The sequence below is a fragment of the Ipomoea nil genome, unplaced genomic scaffold (genome assembly GCF_001879475.1).
Source record: "Ipomoea nil cultivar Tokyo-kokei standard unplaced genomic scaffold, Asagao_1.1 scaffold1770, whole genome shotgun sequence".
Taxonomy (NCBI): Eukaryota; Viridiplantae; Streptophyta; class Magnoliopsida; order Solanales; family Convolvulaceae; genus Ipomoea; species Ipomoea nil.
The window spans coordinates 3,271,695-3,294,038 of record NW_017618198.1 but is presented as its reverse complement, the minus strand read 5'-3'; the positions used below and the strand labels follow the sequence as shown (position 1 = coordinate 3,294,038).

The following is a 22,344-nucleotide window of genomic DNA, read 5'->3' as shown; positions in this document are numbered from 1 at the left end:
GAAGAACACAACATTTCTGATGAAATTTCATTAGAGTTGGAAGAAGGGGATGGAGAGAGCTGTCGGATGCTAAGAAGCAGAGAGAGAAGGCAAGTGTATCTACTCGATCTCTTCTGGAATTTAGCTTTCATCGTCATCTCAGTATCCGTGCTAGTGATGAGCCGTGACGAGTCCCCCATGATACCACTCTACGACTATCACTACACCACATTTCAGCTTCACTTTCTCAGTGAAATCTGCGTTTTTCTGCTTCGAAACATGAAAGCTTCAATCAAGTTTCGTGAGGACCAGAAGCCATTGTTGAGGGCTATGTCGAAGTATGGATTACATTGGTGAATCGAGAAGCAGAGATGAAGCGAAGAAGAAAGATGATGAGATGATATTACTGATTATCAAAGATGGGAGATTACACTGGTTTATATATAAGGGAAAACAATAGGAAATAAAAGGAAAATAAAATGGAAGGGGAGGATTACATTTTTATCCTCCAACACCCCCCCGTAAGCTGGAGCGTGTAGATTCTACATGTCCAGCTTAAACACAAAAGATAGAGAGGACTGCAAACATAGGCTACTCATTGAGTCCACCAAGGATGGTGGACCTCCTTGTACACCCATCAGATTCTGCTCTGCTAGAGAAACCATCAACATGAAGCATCATCCTTCATCATGAACTCAACTCCACATTGACCAACAACATTCTGGATCGTACTCATATTGAATGAAAAGCCATCTCCAAGCATTTTAAACAGAAATTCCTCAACATCATTGTGAAGTGTGTCACTCTTCTCTGTATTCTCAGAACTTGAAGTTGTAGATGTGCTAGCTTGCAGATTGCAGATTATGTCACCATCAATAGAAGGATCGCGACCTGCTTTACAATAAGCTGAAGCAATATCTTCAAGTGAAACAACAGAACCAAAAAACTTCAGAACATAGTTTCCCAATACCATTTGGTTCAAGCTCAAACGGATGGTTTGCTGCAACCTCTGCAACAGCGCTCCATCAAAATCTCCTAGCTTCAATTTACAGGCAGAACAATTTGAGAAGATCTGAGACCTCATCTTCATCAAAGTCTTTATATTCACATTATCAATGCTGTTCTTCTCCCAACAGTCCTGGAAATCAGAAACAACAGAACCTCTGGCTATCCAGTGTTCTAGATCATCAATTGATCCACCAGATACTATTATTGCTTCTAAGCTGGACAGTCCATCTCGGAGATGATGCTTAAATGTTTCTCTATCAAACTCAACATATTTACCGATTGCACAGGCAGCCATCTGTTGAATGTGTGGATTTGAATGATCCTTGCAAGCTTCGAACAGGAGTGGAATGTATTCTGCATACTTCCTTAACACATGTTCTCCGCCTTCCTTTGCAATGTTACTCAAAATATTTGCCAAAAGCCGTTCTTCTTTCTCCAGAGAAAGTCGGCTCAGAACCTGCAGAATTGTCTCAGAATTGCCTTGCTCCATTGAGAGATCAGACATGTCATCATAAAATTCAATATAACCTTTGTTCCCGCCCTGGTATCCCTGCCAAGGCGGCCGTCCACAGAGAAACTGATTCTTCTCAGGAAAGCTCAGACTACGGTCCTTGAAAATCGCACTGCGCGAATCAAGCACATTGGCCAAATTGCCGTCCGGACTGATCGGAATCCTCTGCGGATTGATCGGAATCGACGGAGCTCCTCCCTTCCGCTGCGGAACGGCTACGTCTGTGGCTGAATCGGAGAACTGATCCATCTGCTTCAACCACTGTGAGCTACGAACTCCTTCCTCTGCGGCTGGGGAGGTTCGAGCAATCGGATGATCGGCTACGGCTATAGCTCTCTGAACGTATTTGAAATGGAAATATACAACCGCTGCGGCTGATTGCTCCAAATCCCGAATCATCTGCGGATTGATCGGAATAGACGAACGAGCTCCTCCATTCCGTTGCGGAACGGCTGTGGAGATCGCCGTATCTTCTGGATTCCTCTGCGGAATCAGTGTTGATGCTGATCGGACTGTTGATCTAGCGTGGACTTTGTTGTTTCTACTCTGCGTAGAACTAATCCTCTGCGGATTAACTAAGATTGCACAGGAACTAGTCAGGTGTCGGCGTCGCTTCACTTCATCGACTTCTCCGGCACCGGAAAATGCAGTAGTAGCGTGGATGAGCTCCCGCCGCTCTGATACCATGTCGAAGTATGGATTACATTGGTGAATCGAGAAGCAGAGATGAAGCGAAGAAGAAAGATGATGAGTGGGAGATTACACTGGTTTATATATAAGGGAAAACAATAGGAAATAAAAGGAAAATAAAATGGAAGGGGAGGATTACATTTTTATCCTCCAACAGGCTAAGGTCCCTATCAGCATCCTAAGCTTTCCTTTCCAATTAGGAATCGCCGCCGGCGAATCCAAAGAGCTCTCTCTCAGCCTCGGCACTTTCTTCGATGCCGGCCCCTCTATTAAATTCTCTTACCGGCCCAATGATTCGCAGAAGCCGTTCAGTTTTGTGCCGAAAACTGGACTCGGGAATTATGGACCTCGGAATTCGAGCTCAGGAAGTGATGGAGAGTCTGGTGATTATGTTTTGGACACGCGTCAGAATGAGGATGCGGATGAAAGTAGTACTGCGAAGCATCTGGAGTCTGCAAATACAATGTTCTCATTCATTTGGTGGATAATTGGATTCTGGTGGTGAAAGCAGATCAGGTGGTGAAGCAATCAGGCGTCTAAAATGTTCACAGAATTTGGAAGATTTCCCGTTTGTGAATATTGTTATTGAGGCTATTGTGGAGTCTGAATTTGTGAAGAAAAAGCTTTTTATTGATTTAGACAAGATTGTGAAGAGCTCTGCAATCTTGACTTCTAACACAAGCTTCATCTCCATTACCTGTTTGGCATCTGCAACTAATCATCATCCTACACAGGTGATTGGCATGCATTTTATGAATCCTCCTCCGATTATGAAACTGGTTGAAATCATCAGGGGTGCAGATACATCAGATGAGACGTATAATGTAACAAAGAACTTGGCAGAAAAGTTTGGCAAGACTGTTCTTTGCTCTCAGGATTATGTTGGTTTTATTGTGGATCGAATCTTGATGTGGCTTTTGAATGGCTTAAGGGACATTTGCTAAAGCTAAAAGGAACCCTGATGCTTGCTACCCCTGATGATGTGGCAGCTATACAACAAATGAGGTTAAAAAGCTCTGGGAAAAGCAAGATGACCTGTGATCATAATGGATTTGGGAAACTTTATGCACTTCACACTGGAGATGGGAGGATAGTATGGTCTTTCCTAATGAACGCTCTTCGAAAATCAGAGACTTGTGAAAACCCAAATGGGCTTAAGATACATCAGTGGCAGGTCCCTCATCATCATGCCATGGATGAGAATCCATCGGTTCTTGTAGATGGCAAATGTGGATTACATCAAAGACTGGATAGTCCAGAAAAGAAAAGAATTACATCAAAGTCTCTTGCTGATTTAGAATTACATCGCTCTTTTGTATCTAAGCTGGGCATGTAGAATTTACACGCTCCAACTTACGGGGGTGTTGGAGGATAAAAAAAGATAAAAGATGAAAATATCTTTTTTTCCTTTTCTTCCCTCTTGTAACCGTCTCTCCCTCTCTCTTTATATTGTACTCAACACTCAATACAACTCACTGCATTTTTCCCATTCTCTCTTCCTCTCTATAGCTTCAACATGTAATTGCTTAGTTTCCGATATTATTTGACATCAGAATCCTAGGTATATTTGTGTGATAACTGATCAAAGCAATGGGTTTCAAAAAAAAAAAAAAAAACTGATCAAAGCAATGGCCAGACTACAGGCTAGTTATCACATAAAGCTGCCATGCCTTCAGCTGCTTTATTGCTTGACGTGTTGCAGGCAGACTCATCACTCAACATCAATATCAATGGCTAGGAGTACCCAGTTTCCCCACTGGTCTTTAACCAGCATGCAGAAGCCACAGAGAAATTTCAAATCTCCCTTCACACTCAAAAAACCCCCTGCCTACATACATATAGAATCACTTTTCCTTTTGTGCAAGCTAAAAGCAAGCTCTCTTCTCCAGAGGAAAGAGTAGTTTAGAGATCGAAGAGAAGCAAAATCAGCCATGGGAGGTGAAGAAGGAACGCAAACACAACAGCTAATTCTACCCAACAAAATCTTTCTGCTCACCCACCCCAACGACGTTGCAGAAAGTTGGGACTCACCGGCGAATGACAGGTATGTCTCCGGCGAGTGCGAGTGCTCTCTTTCCACACCGTACCCCTCCCCCTAGCCTTTTTCTTCGATCCCAAACACCCCACAACTGTAATTTTTCAAAACTTTCTAGTTTTCTGTTTATTCTTTACAACTGTGGTAGGATTTATTCTCTGGTTTCGGTCTCCGATTTGTCGTTTTTCAGGCGACTGCTACTGGCGGAGAATCGAAGCCTCAGTTTTTCCGGTGGCTTTCCCCTCCGGTCGCCGTCGTGATGCTACTGAGCCAAGCTTGCGTGGACGATGCCGATCTTTTGGTGTCGACGACGCGACTAGCACGCATCTTCAGTTCGTCGCCGAGATCGCCGTGTGGAGAGCCTGCTACTGCTTCTTCCCCTTTCTCCCGTCAGCGCCGCATCAGGTAAGGTTGCTTTTGGTTTCAAATTTGGATTCATTATGGCCTATTAAGGTACCTTGCTTGGGTTTTCCTTTAAATATTTTAATCTTATGTTTCACTTGTGGCTTTAAAACCTATTTTAGACCAGCTATTGAGACTTATCTTGGGAACATTAAATTATGAGTTTCACCATTATTGATTAATACTTTAATAATAATTATTGCTCTTTTTTGACTTACAACTAAGTTTTAAGTATTACTAACTTCAGTATTTTGGTATTCATAGTTGGTAATAATATTAAGTTTTGGATAAGTTTTGTGTGGTTACCGATACTTACAATGTAGAACTTCTAATGTATGTTTTCATAATTCATTTTGTACTTGAGCATCACATTAAAATCTCTACAAGTAGTGTTGAAGACTTTAAAGTCTTCATGTGTTTCATTCCCTCCAGAAATTCCGACAACTTAATAATACCATGCCTATGATCGAGATGATCACTTATTGGTTTCCGCCAAAAATGATCGGGGCAAGGTGCTTGACACTCATTGTAATATTTGAAAGCAATATTTGATGAGATTAAAGTACTGAAAACACAATTCCTCCTTGCTGACCATAGGCTGGTAAAACTTACAATTCACTTAGAATAAGTAAATTTAATCCTCAGCTCCTGGAATCACACAAGTTTTCACTATAAAAATTAAAGAGTTAATACCCAAAATCGTCCTCGACTGTAGTAGTTTTTCTCAATTTCGTCCTAAACGACTTTGGTGACCTAATATCGTCCCACACTTTTGTGTTTCGCTCAATTTAGTCCCAGACTTTTGTGTTTTTGCTCAATTTAGTCCCTCATTTGTTCTTATGTCCATTTGGTGTTAAATAAATAGACAATTCAGTAATTTTAATATTGGCATCTCTTACTCATAGACATGTAAACTGCGAAATCCTTTTTTTTTTTTACGAATTACTCCCAGAATTACTCCTAAAACTGCGAATATAAAATTTGATTTGCAGGTCCGGGAGTAATTCTGGGTGTAATTCGTACAAGAAAGAGGAATTTCGTACTTCACAAGTTGAAAGTAAAGAGAGATCAATATTGACATTATTGAATTGTCCCTTTATTTAACACCAATTTGATGGAATAAAAAATGGAGGACTAAATTGAGCGAAACACAAAAGTCTGGGACGATATTAGGTCACCAAAGTCGTTTAGGACGAAATTGAGAAAAACCACTATAGTCGAGGACGATTTTGGGTATTAACTCAAAAATTAAAATCCCGTGATTTGTTGAGACAGTCAATATTTTAATAGGTAACTAGTGACCTATTAGGATAAAAAAAGAAAATACACTCAATGACTATATACAAACTTATATCTTTCTTCGCTCTTAACCAAATATATAGTATGTTGGTGGTATTAGAGTTTGTTAACAGATAGTATATAGACAAAATTCTATTTATAACAATACTTAGGCTACTATTGCATTCTGTCAAGGGATGGGATGAGTTTGTAGTTATGTTAACTTAAACCCCAAAAAATATACATAAGGGCTACTATTGAAGTTTATAAGAGAATATGATAGATTGCAGTTTTGGTAATTTAAACACCCTAGTAAAGAGATGATGTAATTCATTTCTAATTCATAATTTAACATTATATATTGCTAATTAAGTAAACACAAAATAGAATAATACCGCCATACTTATAATGAACGGATGATCTTGGTCATATATATGGTTTCGTTTCCATTCCTCTCCCTTTTACTTGTGTTCTCCACCATGTCTTGGTCTTCGGTTGCTGGAGGTGCAGAGAGCTAGAAATAAATAGATAAATAGGACACAAATAAAAAGAGTAATCGAATTCAAAGTGTTTAATTTTCACAAGTAGAAGCATATATGAATGAGAATAATGGATGTGGCCAGCCAAGGGGTATACTTACACAATACAAAAGTTTTCGATATTATCCCCAAGCTGGAATTTCTTGTAGTAAAGGATGCTTGAGAAAGCTCCAACACCATTTCCAAAGGCTGGGATGTGATGTTCAATTAAAAAATTGATTTAGAACACATACATATACATATCTACGCTGTTAGAATTAGTGACCTCACAAAATTTTCCACCTCCAATATCAACTAGTCATGTCAGACTAGATTTAAAGTCGCTTCTACCACATTCAGGATAAAACTTTTCTTGAGAAAGTTGTAAGATATAGGTTCAAGATCACCGTCGTCATGAATTTTAAAACGATATGCACTAAGCTGAGTACTATTAATGGCAACAAAAATTCGAGTTTTATCAAAATACTAATCTGAAAGTCCTATATGGACAAAATTTTGATAAAATTTAGATTGTAGTTGTCTTTCATGGTATTCAACTTAATACATATCGTGTTGTTGTTCATGCCGATGGTGACCTTGAGCTCGCATCTTACAGGTTTATCAAGGAAAGTTGTTATCCTGAAGGTGGTATATGTGACTTTAGATTTAGTATGACACGACTAACTGATGTTGGAGTTGGAAAGTTTTGTGTGGTCACTGGTTCTAACAGTGTAGATATGTTGATGTATGTATTTCAAATCGATTTTGTAATTGAACATGGCTTCCAAGTCTATGGAAATGATGTTGGAACTTTCTCAAGCATCCTTTACTACAAGAAATTCCACCTTGGCGATAATATCGAATGCTTTTGTATTGTTTAAGTACACCTCGTTTGGTCACATCCATTTCTTTTTATTCATATATGCTTCTATTTATGTGATAAATTAAGTGCTTTGAATTCAATCATTCTTTTTATTTGCTTTCTGTTTATCTATTTATTTTCAGCTTTGCACCTTCAGCAACTGAAGAGCAAGACATTGTGGAGAATACAAGTAAATGAGAGAGGAGTGGGGACAAAGCCATGCATATGACCAAAATTTTTCGTTCCTTATAAGTATAATGGTATTATTCTATTTTGTGTTTACTTAATCAACAATATGTAATGTTAAATTATAGACTGGTAATGAATTACATCATCTTTTTCTTTACTTGGGTGTTTAAATGAACAAAACTACAATCCTTCATATCCTTTTGTAAACTTCAATAGTATCTTATGTAGGTTTTTGGTTGTTTAAGTTAACAAACTACAACGCATTCCAACCTCTTATAGAATTAAGTGGTAGCTTATGTATTGTTATAGATAGGAATTGTGTATATACTGTGTTAACAAGCTCTGATACCACGGCTATACTATATATTCGGTTGGGAGCGAAGAATGATATAATTTTGTATATAGCTACCGAATGTATAATTTTTTTTATCCGAGTAGATTCCACCAATTACCTATTGAAAAATTTGACGGTGTCAACAAATCACATGATTTTGATTCTATGGTGGAGCCTCGTGTGGTTTTAAGAATTGAGGGTCAAGTTTACTTATTCGATAAGCTTTATCAACTTATGGTTAACAAGGAGCAATTATGGTTCCATTCCTTTGATCTTTTCAAATATTTAATTGAGTGCCAAACACCTTGCCCCGATCATTTATGGTGAAAACCAGTAAGTGATCGTCCCAATTATAGGCATTGTATTCTCAAGCTGTTGGAATTTCTTGGAGGGAAGGATGCATAGGGAGGCTTTGAAGACTTCAACACCACTTATAGAGATTTGAATGTGATGTTCAAATACAAAATCTATTATGAAAACATACATCATCAGATCTACATTGTAAGTACCAGTGACCATACAAAATCTTTCGCCTCGAATATTAGCTAGTTGTGTTTGTCGAGTTATTAGATCATACCTACATTTAGGATAATAACTTTCATCTAGAATCGTGTGAAATATAAGTTCAAGATCACCATCGACATGAAGTTTAACTTGATATGAAGTAAGCTTAATAGCATGATGGGCAATCAAAATTGACTGTTATTAGAAAGCTCATCAAAAATTCCTATATTGTCATTGTGACCAAAGTGGACGAGGAATTTGTTTATTTCTATATCGATCAAGCAAGGACCTTATCTCCTCTCATCTCTTATCTTTATCTCTTATCTCTTATCTCTTATACTAATAAAGTCATAGGATTTTGCCAATAGAATTGCTTTCTTTTCCCGCTCAACTCAATAAGTATTTTTATTTTTTTTACCCTGTGTTTTTTGTAAAGATTATTTCTGTGCACATATATATCCTTATTTGTAGCGTTAAGTTATCTTTTATTGGTTTATGGGATTTTCCAATTGTTTTTCGAACATCAGTAAGTAGACTTCTTTTATAAGTTAAACAGCTTAAATAGGTTGTAATCATTCAATTTATTGCTAAGTTGTATCATAATTGTTATCTTTTAAGTAGAAAAAAACTCATTCCCATTTACAAGTACTTCAAATCAGTTTAGTCTAAACCATTTGAGGCATTTTTGCTTCCCAACTCTCCCCTGAGTCCACTATCAATGCCATTCGTGTAAGGTTGGTACACATGTATGAGGTGTCTGAAATGAAGAAAACTAAAAAAGTGATTAGTAAAGAATGTCATTTCCAGGTTAGTAAATCCAAAGTTGTGTAGTATTATTCTTTTCTCGCATATTGTTTACTTTTATTTTTTATTTTTAATTTTATAATGTAAATTCATGGAACTCTTATAAATGCTCATATATCAAAGGGGATTTTATGGAGATGAACTAATTTTAAAGAGGGTAATGTTCACATCGTTACCTAATCAAATTTAAGCATGATATTGGTCAAAGAGCACAAATTTAAGCATGATATTGGTCAAAGAGTACAAAAGAATTGAATTTTCTAAGCAGTTGTTTCGGTCAAGGTGTATATGTTCACTGCTATGCAAAGAAGATATTAACGAAAAGTTGTTGATAGGTATATTTTTTACTCTTATTGTTTATGTTTATTGTAAATTTTTTTTATCTGTTAAGGTGATTGTATTTATAATTTAATCTATTTTTCTGATGTTATTAGATATGTAGTTGAGGTATATTCTCCTTGTGGATAAAGTTGTTGGACAACAGGTTGGAATGATTAACTTTGTTATTGAGGATGTGAAGTAAGTATAAGTTTTTTAAATGTTTTTTTTTTTTTTTGTTTTGTTTTGTTTTGATCATTTTTTTTTTTTACCTTTTTTTTTTAAAAAAATGTCAGGTAAAATCAAATCCAATGTACGGTTGTTTTGCCCTTTTTCAACTCAAACACTTTGGATCCATTAATAGTGTGGTTGCATTATGTAGGGTTAAGATTTTTTTTTTTTTTTTTTTTTTTTTTTTGCAGTAAATGCTCTTGTTTTTAAAGTGATGAGTTTTTTATCCCCATTTTTCTTAATATTTGGTTTTTGATTGATTTGCAAATGGTGAGGTACATTTTTCCACCTAATTTAATGCAGCCAAGATCTGTTTCAATCATGATTCCTCAGAATTTTGATTTGTTTAAGGAAAGGTAAATTTTTTTTATTTCTATTTAAGTTTACAAATTGTTACTGTTATCTATTTTCTGTATTTTTTCATTTCAGTTCTAATTATACCTTTTTTTTTTTTTTTTTTTTTAATGCAGTCTACTATCAGATTTGACCCCTATGAGGAGGTTACACTCTAATTCTAGACTATCATTTAGCAGCCCAGTAGGCAGTTGTTCAAGTGATGATTTTGTCATCACTAATAACTTGGTTGAGATTTACAATAGAAAAGAAGGAAGCTTATTTTTAAGCCATTACATTATTGATAAAGGAGAAAATGTAAAGGGATTTGAAAGTTGGGTCTTTTTGGTGTTATCTTTGGACTCTTAATTGTGAATTTCAAGTGTTTAACTTTTTTGGATGAACTGCATTTCTGCTTCTGACTATTTTGGGAATACATTTTTAATATATTTTGTTAGCATTAATGTGTGTTTATCTAATTATTGAATACTTGGATGCTTTTAGTTTAAGAGTTTCTAAATCTATTGCAAATGTATTTGTCTACCTGCATTCTTTGATTTTGAAAAATTATTATTTAAACAATTTCATCATAGTGCAAGTATGCAACATACTATGGATTAAAGTATTTAGTATAAGCAATATGAAATACCTTTTGATGCCTTAATTGAACATTTTCAGCCTCAATTGAACTGCCCATATATTCCTTTTGTACAAAAAAGAAAAAAGAATATTAATATTAGACTAATGTAACCAAGTAGCAATTCCACTATAACTAATTATTAATTTATCTATATGGCTCCTACGGTTAAAATACTCTAATTGAGATTTCACATTGACGCCATCATATCCTCGGCTGCCATTTAAGTTCCAAAGAGACAATTTCCTGTAATGTTATCTTGTGCAATGACAATAAATAAGATTATAACAGTCAAGATCAAAGCTTTTATAATGTTGGATTACTTTTTAAGAAACTTGTTTTTGTACATGCATAATTGTACGTGGCTCTATGTAGAGTTATCAACTCTAAGGTTTTAAAGTTTTTATTTTAGGCCAAAATGGAGAGTATTCTTCTAAAACAACAAATGTTATCTACAATGAAGTTTTTATCAATTTGTAAAGTTTAGTATTAATGTTTAGTCTTTTGTTAAATTGATATTAAATATATTTAAAAATATTTTGTAATATATGAATTTTATCTATGTTTATGTTAAGTTGTGTATTTTTGATTAAATAGTATTATTATAATGTTGCCTAATATTCAGCCTGTGCATCGCATGAGTAGCATACTAGTTTTAATAATCTTGTGTTGAAAGTAAAGACATTGGCAAGGTGTTAGGCACTTATATCCCTACCCTACGAATATATATATTCGCTAAGAAAAAAGTGATCAAATATGATAATAGGAGTAGTAACACAATCAGTTGAGAGGGGAAGGGATGGATGAGTTTGAAATCAATTGTTGGTGGGATCAAAAGACTGAAAACACAATGGCTCTTTGTGGCAAAATGTTGATAAAAATAATTAGACACAAAGGAGTAAATTTGACTCTCAACTTGAATCACATGTGGTGCCACCATATATTTAAAAGGAATAAGACTCAAATATGCCATCAAACTGCACACAATAATGTAATTAGGCCACTGAACCTAAAAAAACAACATTTAGGCCATTAAACTAATCAATTTATTTCAATTAGTCTAATTTACAGGTTTTGCAGGTTAGTAACAAGTCACCCACAAAATTTAAAATATTTTTTAAAAATAATAAATTAAAATATATTTTAAAAAAAGGTTTCTTCGTCTCTACCAAAGACGAAGAAACATTTTTTTAAAAAAATATATTTAAATTTATTATTTTTAAATAATAATTTTTTAAAAAATTATTTTAAATTTTTTGGGTGACCTGTTACTAACCTGCAAAACCTGTAAATTAGACTAATTGAAAGAATTTGGTTAGTTTAGTGGCCTAATTGTTGTTTTTTTAGGTTCAGTGGCCTAATTGCATTATTGGGTGCAATTCGATGGTCTATTTGACCCTTAGGGGGCGTTTGGTTCAAGGTATCTGAGATTACCTTGGTAATCTGAGAAATGTCATATTAGATTACCATGTTTGGTTTAGGTCATCTGAGAGGGTAAGTAATGCAAGATTACTGCCACATAGGAAATGAGAGTATATTTGAGGTAATGTGATTACCAAATTTTGGTTAGGTAATGTGAGATTACTTTTCAATATTCCAAAATTACCCTCATTTATTTCTCTTTTATTCATTACATAGACCTCATTATTCAATTATTATTATTATTATTATTATTATTATTATTATTATTATTATTATTATTGAATTGCATTTTAACAGTATGCATTCTATTATTATTATTATTATTATTGAATTTCATCATTACAGTACGCATTCAATCATTATTATTATTATTATTATTATTATTATTATTATTATTATTTCCAATTATTATTATTATTATTATTATTATTATTATTATTATTATTATTATTATTATTTGTAGTAGTAGTAGTAGTAGTAGAAGCATCTTGTTAAATTTTGAATTATGAAAAAAAAAAACCTTGCAATTTACATCTTTCAATTTCTATAAGGGCATTTAAGTAATTGATGTAATATAACCTAAAATATAACCTTCAACCAAACAAGTTAATGTTACATTCCTACAACTTTAACCAAACACATCAGGTAATCTTACATTCCTAAAATCTCACATTACTTACCCCCAGGTAATAGGATTACCTGAGGTAATCAAAGATTCCGTGAACCAAACGCCCCCTTATTCCTATTTAAAATCACGTGACAATTTTGGTTTGTAAGTTAGTTAAGATCTTCAACAAAAAAATTGTGGAACTTGGTAGGATAAAAGATATGCATATGTAGGGATGACAATTTCAATCCGTCCCGTGGATATCCACCCGAATCCACCCCGCATAGATCGGGTTTTTTGGGTGATGGGTCTTAAAAAAGTAAATCTGCGGTGGGTCGGGTTGGATTCGGGTTCTATGTACAAAACCCGCCTAGAATCCCACCCGACCCACCATGTGTGTGTATATATATAATAGTAAAATAAGTACTAGTATGTAGTTATTTATAGAAGTTTATATAACTTCGTGTATATTTTTACTATTTTTTATATGTAAACTATTAAGTTTATTTTTAAAAATTAACAATTTAGTTATTATATTTAAATATTTCTATTATTTAAAGTTTTAGTATCACTAATGAATTTTATTATTTTATTATGTGTAAGTAATTTAAATATTATTTTTTGAAAAACATAATAAGATGATAAGTGGTGGGTACCTGTACCCGGTGGAGGTGGGGTGGGTTTTGAAAAAGTCCACCCGATACGGGTTGGAGGTGGAAGTGAGGAGTGAGGGAAGAAAATATAAGATGAGTCGGGTAATGGATGTAGCCCTCCCCGACCCACACCCGACCCATTGCCATCCTGACGGCTATAATCAAACTCTTCTCCTTCTTAACCTCTAACCACATATATAGTATGGCTGAAGAGTCAAATGAAAATGTTGTGAAATCAACATTGACCAAAAATTTGGTGCATCTTAGGGTACAAAATTCAACACATTGGGTGGGGATTATTCAAGGCAAATTGTGATACCGATGAAGATATTTATCACTTGAAATTCATAGCCCCCATGGATGGCCTTAGTCTAAGAAAATGAAATCAATATTTCTTGGCCCACTATTGGCCAAACCACCTGGGCACCCAAGACCACGAAGCTGAGACCCTTCATAGTTGCGTCTTCTTCAAACTCCGATTCGTATTTGTCATAGATAAATCTCTTCTCTAATTCTTGTTATTAAGGAAGAATGGAGATTTGACTTAATTTGTTGTTTCGCTAGACGATTCCCACGATTTGACTTAAGATGACTAGGGAGTTGAAAATAGACAGGCATTGAAGTAAACATTCTTCACCCTCCATATTAGTACAGTTAATATTATATGTGGTGTAGACTTATTCACCACAACGGCCTATTGTATAAGAACTTCCTAACTATTGTATATCTTGTAAACTCTATCTGTTTGTTACTGTAATCGTAAACTGAATTTCCTAAACTCATCCCCGGAGTCCAAGATCGTGACAATGCCAAATGGTAATTGGTCGCAAATTATGCTATGCAACTGTGTGTACCATGTATGGTGCACACGGTTGCAAAAACGACGTCGTTTTGACTAAAAACGCGCATTCTACTTAAAAAAAAAAAAAAAAAATCAGGTTCAATTCCCGGCAATAGTTTTTTTTTTTTTTTTTTTTTGCATAATTTGAATTATATATCCACAAATTCATAACTATATATCCACAGTGAATGAATAACACTAAATCCAGAATGAATGAACTAAGTATCCAGAATGAATGAACTAAATATCCACAATGAATGAACTAAAAATCCACAATGAATGAACAACATAATGCTGTTGAGGGGAATCGAAACTGAATTTTTTTTTTTTTTTTTTAAATGAGACGTACGTTTTTAGTCAAAATGACGTCATTTTGCAACCGTGTGCACCATGGACAGCATAACTAATTGGTAATTGGTAGTACCTTTATGCAAAAAGTGTTTTATGGTTCCTTTGCTGTTGAAGGATAAATCAAAGGCCCGTGGCGATGGTCAACGGGAAATGATAAAGCACAACAAACAACAAAGAATTTGTAGAAGACAACTAAATGAGAAAATGTATTTTCTTTTAAAGAATATGTCATAATTTTTTGAATGATCCTTTGCAGATGTAGGGGCGGACCTAGAAAATTATATTAGGGGGCAAAGTTTAAATGATATTAGAAATGTCAATGACAAAATATCAAACACTTATAATAAGGTTTGAATACAAAATACATTATATATTACAATATAATATTTTCGATAAACTATATAGTATAGTTAGGGGCAGAGGTAAAAATATACTTGAATGGGGTGAAATTGTGAAAATGTGAAATTTTTTTGAAGAAAAAAGATTAATTCATTAAATCATGAGTAAGAATGTTTACAAGGAACGATGGAGGAGAATCTAACCACTCCCCGCAACCTGACTCATAAAAGGCCTCCCTAGCAACAGAGTGGGCGGCACAATTCGCAGATCGCTTAACACAACCGAATTTAACAGCATCTATTTCCACTGCTAAATTCTTAATATCATCAACTATGAAACCAAAGGCAGAATTAAAAGAAGGCGATTAATAGCATTAAAAACAATTTGACCGTCCATCTCCACATCCACGCCTCCCATACCTGTTCCCTTCAACCAGCTCAGAGCTTCCCGAATATACAATGCTTCAGCTTCTTTCACCATAAAGGTTCCAGGCATCAACATATTTTTGACAATTCGCTAATAATTGAGGGACCAAATCGTTCATTAACTCTATAAAAATATTTATGACAAAGTATGAAACATAATTAATTAGATAAAATAATTTGAATAGAAAAGACATTATATTCATAAATACTTTTTAATTTTAATTTCCTTTAGTTAGATCAAGTTTAAATTTTTTTAAAATTAATTTGAATACGATGAAGTATAATATAAACTTGTATACTACATTAATTAAATGATTCATACAAAGTAAGTTCAATCCCGGTTAAGTAGAAACTTGATAGCTTCTAGAAGGTGGAAATTATGTTCATTTATATCTTATAGTCACCTTCTAGACCGCTTTGACAGAGTCATTATAAAGTATCTCCTGCCAAAACATTTTATTTCAACTCCATTGTCCCATTAAATTTATTCAAAGCGTACCACATCTCAATCCCCTCCTGAAACATTTTTTAGTTGAATAATAATAATTATTAAATGCTGACCTGGAAGGTAATTGCTAAATTAAGAATATTTTAACAAGGACTTACACGACTTCAGTGGTTGAGCCCTGACAGGGAATTCCTTGTGCAGCTGGACCAATACTCAGCTACTAGTTTAGAGAATGAAGAATTGGTTTCCATAAGCCTTGAAGGCTCATCATACTCCACTACCTTCCCTGCAAATGATGTTTCAAATAGATGTTCAGTTCATGAATGCAATTTTTGGTAGAGTATGTTTTTCCGGGAAAGGAATGTACTGTAATTTGATGTTGTCTGAGGGAATGGAAATGTGACAGGCCTACCGAAAGAGAGGACAAGGACCATGTCGCTGTCTATGACAGTGGGAACACGATGAGCAACGGTGATCACGGTGCAATTACAGAATTCTTCTCTGATGATTTTCTGCAGAATGGCATCTGTAGCAGAGTCTATTGAAGCGGTTGCCTCGTCCAGAACTAGGATTTTGTTCCTTTTGAGAAGGACTCGTCCAAGGCAGAAGAGCTGGCGTTGCCCCATGCTCCAATTCTCACCATCATCACTCACTGTTTACAACAGAACCCAAGTAAATTGTGTGCAGATCTTGAATCCTGGTAATAGATACCTAAGGCCTTTGGCTCACCTGAGGAATCTAGCTGGTGTGGAAGTTTGCTAATTGTATCCTTAAGTTGGCACTTTTCTAGAGCCTGAAAATCGAAAACATTTAGCACATGGAATGATGAAAATGTACCATAATCAATTTCTGTGATTGGGTTCATAAGTTTACCTTCCAAATCTCATCATCAGAGTAAAGACCTAAAGGGTCCAAATTTGTTCGAACACTCCCTCTGAAAAGAGCTGGCTCTTGTGGGATGATGCTAAGTTTTAGCCGTAAATCCTTGAGGCCTATGGAGCAAATGTCAATACCATCTATAATAATTTGCCCACTGTAAGGCTCTACCAGGCGAAACAATGCACTGATTAGTGTTGTTTTGCCGCTTCCTGTCCTCCCTACAACTCCTACTCTCGTTCCTTCACTGAAGGTGCATGTTATCCCTTTGAGAACTAATGGAGCATTGGAACGGTATCTTATCTGCATTAAAACATGTTACTGCCCTATTAATTCTGTGCTGAGAATACTTTGAACCATCATAACTTGTTTAAATGTCATACCTTAAGGTCTACAAGTTCTATTCTACCCTTGGAAGGCCAAGAAGAGTGTGGCCTATTATCTTCCACTACTGCTGGTGGCTCAGGAGTTAAATGCATAAATTGTTTGATTCTTTCAGCCGAAATAACATAGTTAGCTAAGCTGCTATACCATCGGCTTAGAAACACTTGAGTGCCTGTTAGTGCAAAAGCATACGAGAGAGATAGTCCCACAAGACCTGAACAAGGAGGGTGGAGAAACCAAGGCGGTCTTAGAAGAGTAACAATGTAGTTATTTGATTCAGTAATATATGAAACACACCATGAGGTTTAATACCTGAAGGGAGATAACCCGTTGGAGCTAGGATTAGGAGGAAAGCGGCAACAAAAAGGGTGAGATTTTGAAGTACTTCTGTCCTCAAAACTAGCCACTCCAAGGCTCCATTTGAGCTTAAAACGACTTTAGCATCTGCATCAACTAGTTTCAGATAGTTTTGGAAAAACCTGTCTACCATATCAAATGCCCTTATTGTGGCAACTCCAAGTGATGTCTCGGTTGCATAACTCATTATTGGAGCCTTTGTTGTTCCATTGATTCGCATCAGTTCCCTTGCTGAGGATTGATAGTATTCCTTCAGGAAAACAAAGAAATCGTGGAAAAAAAAAAAAAAAACATTTTTTTAAGCTTTGTGGGTGGGTGGGGGGAGAGGGAGAGAGAGAATTGTAGTAATAGAAATCTCACCTGGACATATTTTGAGCCAATTGTAGCAATGATGCCTACAATAAGAACCTGCCATGTGACAGAGGCCATAATGACAATTATTGCAACCAATTCTATTCCAGCTGCCGTTACAAAAGTATAGGCAAAAGGGATGTCAAAGTCTAATACACTCTGATCTGAAGAAGCCTGAAGGAAAAAAAAAAATTATATATATATATATATATATATATATATATTAAAAATTATCAGAAAACTAGTCCAAAGACCAAATATATTATTCACCTATATAGGGAAATGCCATTATCTTACTCGAGTTAATATCCGTCCAACTGGAGTAGAGTCGAAGAAAAGCATGGGAGCCTTGAAAACCGAGTTGATGAAACCAGAGAAAAATGCTTTTGAAGCTTTGAGTCCAAGGAGAGCTGCAAATAAGGATCTGAGATATACAAAGAATGCACTGAGCAGTGAAACCAAAGTATAAACTCCAATAATCATAAGATGACTAAATTTGGGACTTTGAATGGAAAGTGCGAGCCAATAGCTCGCAGCAGCCTGGAAAACCACAAAACCAGTCTGAGTCACGAGGTTTAAGATCAGGTAAACGGTTCCTTTTGAGACTGAAACATAATCCATGAATATCTTCCACATAGCATCAGTCGTCTCCATCTCCTCATCCTCCGTTAACTGAGTCCCTTCCTTCAAAGAAATCTGACTATTTTCTTCGTTTACAAAAGACTTGCTGACCTCTTCAAGCCCACTGCTATAATCTTTGTCAGGTATATGATCATTAATTTTCATCACGGGATCAAATGCATTTACTGCTTTTTTATGAGCATTCAGAAGCTGTTCGAAAGCCATCCCAGTCACCAATAGCTCATTGTAGCTTCCTGATTGAGTAATTTCACCTCCCTCCATTACCTAGAAATATAAATATCACATCAATTTGTAGCTATCAGTTAAAAGATTTACAGAATGGTGTTCCCTAAGGAGAAATCATTACCAGAATGTGGTCAACAGCGGAGAGAAATTCCACTTGGTGAGTTACAAGAATGACAGTTTTCATCGCCAATGCACTAATAACACAATCCTGCAATTACATTCAAATTCTTAGTGCACTTTATCAACATATATGACTTCATGTTTACCCAGATAGACTTACATTGAAAAGAGTCGAAGCAGTATGTGCATCTACTGCACTAAAAGGGTCGTCAAGAAGATAGACGTCTGCATCACTATACACTGCTCGAGCCAACTGAATTCTCTGCTTCTGTCCTCCACTCATATTGAGTCCTCTCTGACCTATCTCTGTCAAGTCACCATAGTCAAAACTATTGATATCTTTGTCTAGAGCAGATACTCTTATTGCCTCGTCATATCTGTTTTTGTCCATTGACTTCCCAAAGAGTATATTATCGCGAATTCTCCCACTTTGAATCCAGGAAGCTTGAGAGACATAAGCAATGGAGCCAAACACATTTACCTGGATACAATTGCAATCAATAAAAAAAAAAAAATTCAATGGAATGCCCAAAATTTTTGAAACACCAAAAGAATATAGTTTAATGTATAACTCACTGTTCCTGAAACTTTAGGTACTTCTCCAAGTATAGCATATAAAAGTGATGACTTTCCAGCTCCTACTGGTCCACAGACTGCAATTTTCTGACCCCTTCTCACTTGCACATTTAAGTTTCTAAGTACTGGTTCGGGAGACTCCAATTCCCAACTGAAGCAGCCATTCACTACACGAACACTAATATCTGAACCATCAGTTGGAGATTGTATTACGTCCACTTGTTTGATCTCATCTTCTAGTAGGAAAGAATTGATCCTATCAAGGGAAACTTTAATCTGAATTACAAAAGAAAGAGCTTCCGGTATCAGTCTTACAGGTTCTGACATGCCCCTTAATGCTGCCAAGACTGTGAAAATTGTAGCAGCATCAAATGCAGCACTGTTAAGCAGGACGCATCCTAAAAATATAACAGAGGAGATGATTGTTGGAGACATCCAGTACAACAAAGTATTCAATGTTTTGCAATATTGAGTTTTTGTTAGCCATTTGAATTCAATCTCTCTATAAGATTCAATGACATGTTTGAAGTTTTTTTCCCATGATTGTAACTTAATGATCTTCATACTATTCAGGATCTCAGACATGCACCTTAGTCGCTTGTCTTGGGCAATCATAAATTCAAACTGGCACTTCTGAAGTACTTTTGCGAATGGTACGTTAAGCAACCCACAAATAGCGAGAGGGACTAAACCAAGAAGGGCACCAAGACCAACCACCCAAAAAAGGACAGAAATAGACATCAGAATTTGCAGTCCAGAAACCCATCCAAGGTGAAACCACATTGCAGATTCCCCCATTCGATATGCATCAATTGCAATATAATTCACAACCTCTCCAGTTGAATGTCTTTGCCTGCCTTGGTTGGAAAGCTTTAGCTGTTTCTGATAAACCGCCACCATTAGGGCTGATCTAATTCTCATACCAACCCTCTTGGTGTAGAAAAAGAAATGCCGATTTGACAAAGAGTCAACAACCTTGTCAACAACCAAGCACCCCACTAGAAAAACACCTTTAGAAAGTTCTTTACTTTCAAGATTAGAATATGCTACAAAGGCATATAGCAGGAGTGGAGCAACTATAACAGCAGTTGACCTAAGAAGTAAATAGACTCCCCCAAGCACCATTTCTTTCCAAAATAATCTTGCTATAGCCCTAAGAATCAAGTTTGCTGAACCGTTGCATCGATTATCTGTTTGGAGTATGTCCCATTCACGAGATAGTTTCTCATAATTTAACTCCGCTTCATCTTCCATTCCTAGGCAAGGAATATCTTCAAGAAGTAATGTTTTTGACTTGCCTAACCGAAGTAAATGGTTCATCCAAGAAAACGACAATTGGCTAAAGAAACTGGCATGGCTTATAAGGGTTTTGCTCTCATCAGATTGCTCTACTAACAGAGGTTCTGACAAACTCTTTTCTGGAGAAAGAGAGAGATGGAAGTCTCTAATAGCACAAAAGAGAAGCAAGAAGGTAATTATCCAGGAGATTACATCCAAAATTTGGATGCTGTGTGTTGTAATCAAAACTTCAATATTCAGAGAAGAAATCATCAGAAAGAAAACAACCCACCAACAAGACATGACAACTTTGACAATTTTGGATCCTTGAACAAGCAGGGATAGGGTGAAGCTAATCCAAATTACTACTTTTATGAAGTATGGCAACCAGCTTAGATCACTAGAACTAGTGTTTTTCGTGACGAGTTCCCAAAGACTAGCACCGAGATACCCAATGCTTGTAAGAGCACAACAAAGTGATATCAGTAAGGTGATCCAGGACCTCCTTGATCCTCTAATGTCAATCCTCATTACAGAACCTACAAGCAAGAGCAGAAAGAAAAGAAAGGCCAAGAATAGACTTAAGGCATCTACCAAAGCTCTGTGAATGCACAAAGAACCCCAATCAAGATCTCCTCCACAAATCCAAGGAATTGCCCCTGCAGTACCAATAGGTTATAGGTAGCCAAACACTAGAATTACAAAACACCATTCATTAGTCACATCACTCATAGAGTCATTAACACAAACATGAAGCAGCATTATCGATTAACAATCCAATAATTTTTTTATTTTTTATTTTGAAAACAACAATCCAATAACTTTGCAACTCATAAATGTACAATTTCATCAAACTATAACCGCGTAAACTTTAAATTCCAAATAGACAGCCAACTTTGCTGCGGTAAATGATAATCATTCAGAAAAGTTCATAACTTAACTTATAAACACTCCCAAAACCCTCCAAACTTAACTATAGAATGCAAAAATGCGTTGAAGAAAAACTCACCACGTAAAGAATGTTGTGTAGAAGCCATTGTTCTCTGCTCTGTTGAAATGGTTAACTTGAGAGCTCAATTTTATGAGAGACAATAATGTCTTTCTCTTTGTTCAAATGCCATATAAAGACGACACCGCCGTTGGCTATACAAGTGCACAAACATTACATACGCAGTATTAATTTATTATATTTCAAATTAATAATTTATCTCTATGGTCTTCTCGTAACTATCTTTTATCTGTTACCATCAAACAATGGATTTTATGCTTGTCGTCGAACATTCATTTTACTAGAAAAATACTCTGATTTTTTACTCTCAACTTTTACTAGGAAGTAAGGACGCATAAAAAATAAAAAAAAATAAAAAAAGTAACTTATCAGTATCAGTGGCGATCCAGAAAATTTGTTCAGTGGGGGCGAAACATTAAAACAAAAAGAATAGCTTAAAAAAATATGAAACAGTTAAGAAGTTAGCCATAAATATTATTAGATATGTGCACAAAATAAAAAAATATTATAACAAAATATGAAACATAATTAATTTGATAAAATAATTTTAATAGAAAACACATTATAAGTTACACATCTTATTATGACTAGAAAATACATTATAAATTACATATGAAGTTTGCCATAAATATTGTTAAATATGAGCTCAAAATAAAAACATATATATATATATATATATATATATAACAAAATATAAAACATAATTAATTTGATAAAATAATTGAAAACACATTATAAATTACATATCTTGTGATATAGAAGCATTCGTGTGATTAAATACAATTGAACCCACGACCTTTCACACGG

At 35.4% G+C, this 22,344-nt stretch overlaps 2 protein-coding genes across 5 annotated transcripts; one reads left to right on the top strand and one right to left on the bottom strand.

Annotated features, from left to right (window-relative positions):
- Nucleotides 1-4: 4 nt before the first annotated feature.
- On the bottom strand, nucleotides 5-21,687 carry LOC109192372 (ABC transporter C family member 8). Of its 4 annotated transcripts, XM_019342982.1 has the most exons (14): nucleotides 21,538-21,687; nucleotides 19,251-21,187; nucleotides 18,835-19,155; nucleotides 18,676-18,762; nucleotides 17,985-18,593; nucleotides 17,697-17,861; nucleotides 17,292-17,586; nucleotides 16,979-17,193; nucleotides 16,593-16,898; nucleotides 16,449-16,512; nucleotides 16,132-16,371; nucleotides 15,878-16,005; nucleotides 15,725-15,736; nucleotides 5-16 (listed from the first exon to the last, which is right to left on the bottom strand). In XM_019342982.1, the coding sequence occupies exons 1-12, from the start codon at nucleotides 21,563-21,565 to the stop codon at nucleotides 15,884-15,886; spliced, it is 4,389 nt and encodes a 1,462-aa protein (XP_019198527.1). In that variant the 5' UTR covers nucleotides 21,566-21,687; the 3' UTR covers nucleotides 5-16; nucleotides 15,725-15,736; nucleotides 15,878-15,883. The 4 variants fall into 4 exon arrangements, with proteins under 4 accessions (XP_019198527.1, XP_019198525.1, XP_019198524.1 ...); XM_019342980.1 differs by lacking the exons at nucleotides 5-16; nucleotides 15,725-15,736 and adding an exon at nucleotides 15,065-15,362; XM_019342979.1 differs by lacking the exons at nucleotides 5-16; nucleotides 15,725-15,736 and adding an exon at nucleotides 15,768-15,787.
- Nucleotides 189-2,725, top strand: LOC109192383 (E3 ubiquitin-protein ligase At1g63170-like). The gene is made up of 2 exons (XM_019342997.1): nucleotides 189-306; nucleotides 2,346-2,725. Exons 1-2 carry the CDS (start codon nucleotides 259-261, stop codon nucleotides 2,691-2,693), a joined length of 396 nt encoding a protein of 131 aa, XP_019198542.1. The 5' UTR covers nucleotides 189-258; the 3' UTR covers nucleotides 2,694-2,725.
- Nucleotides 21,688-22,344: the final 657 nt, after the last annotated feature.

Bases quoted from the DNA above. Each gene is read 5' to 3' on its own strand.
- LOC109192372 (XM_019342982.1), bottom strand. From the start codon at position 21,565: ATGGCTTCTACACAACATTCTTTACGTG. The intron at 16,899-16,978 runs GTATGACATTTA...GTTTTAATGCAG, and splicing joins TAGAACTTGTAGACCTTAAG to ATAAGATACCGTTCCAATGC. The intron at 16,006-16,131 runs GTAGGCCTGTCA...CATCATTTGCAG, and splicing joins GGTCCTTGTCCTCTCTTTCG to GGAAGGTAGTGGAGTATGAT.
- LOC109192383 (XM_019342997.1), top strand. From the start codon at position 259: ATGAAAGCTTCAATCAAGTTTCGTGAGGACCAGAAGCCATTGTTGAGG. The intron at 307-2,345 runs GCTATGTCGAAG...ATCCTCCAACAG, and splicing joins ACCAGAAGCCATTGTTGAGG to GCTAAGGTCCCTATCAGCAT.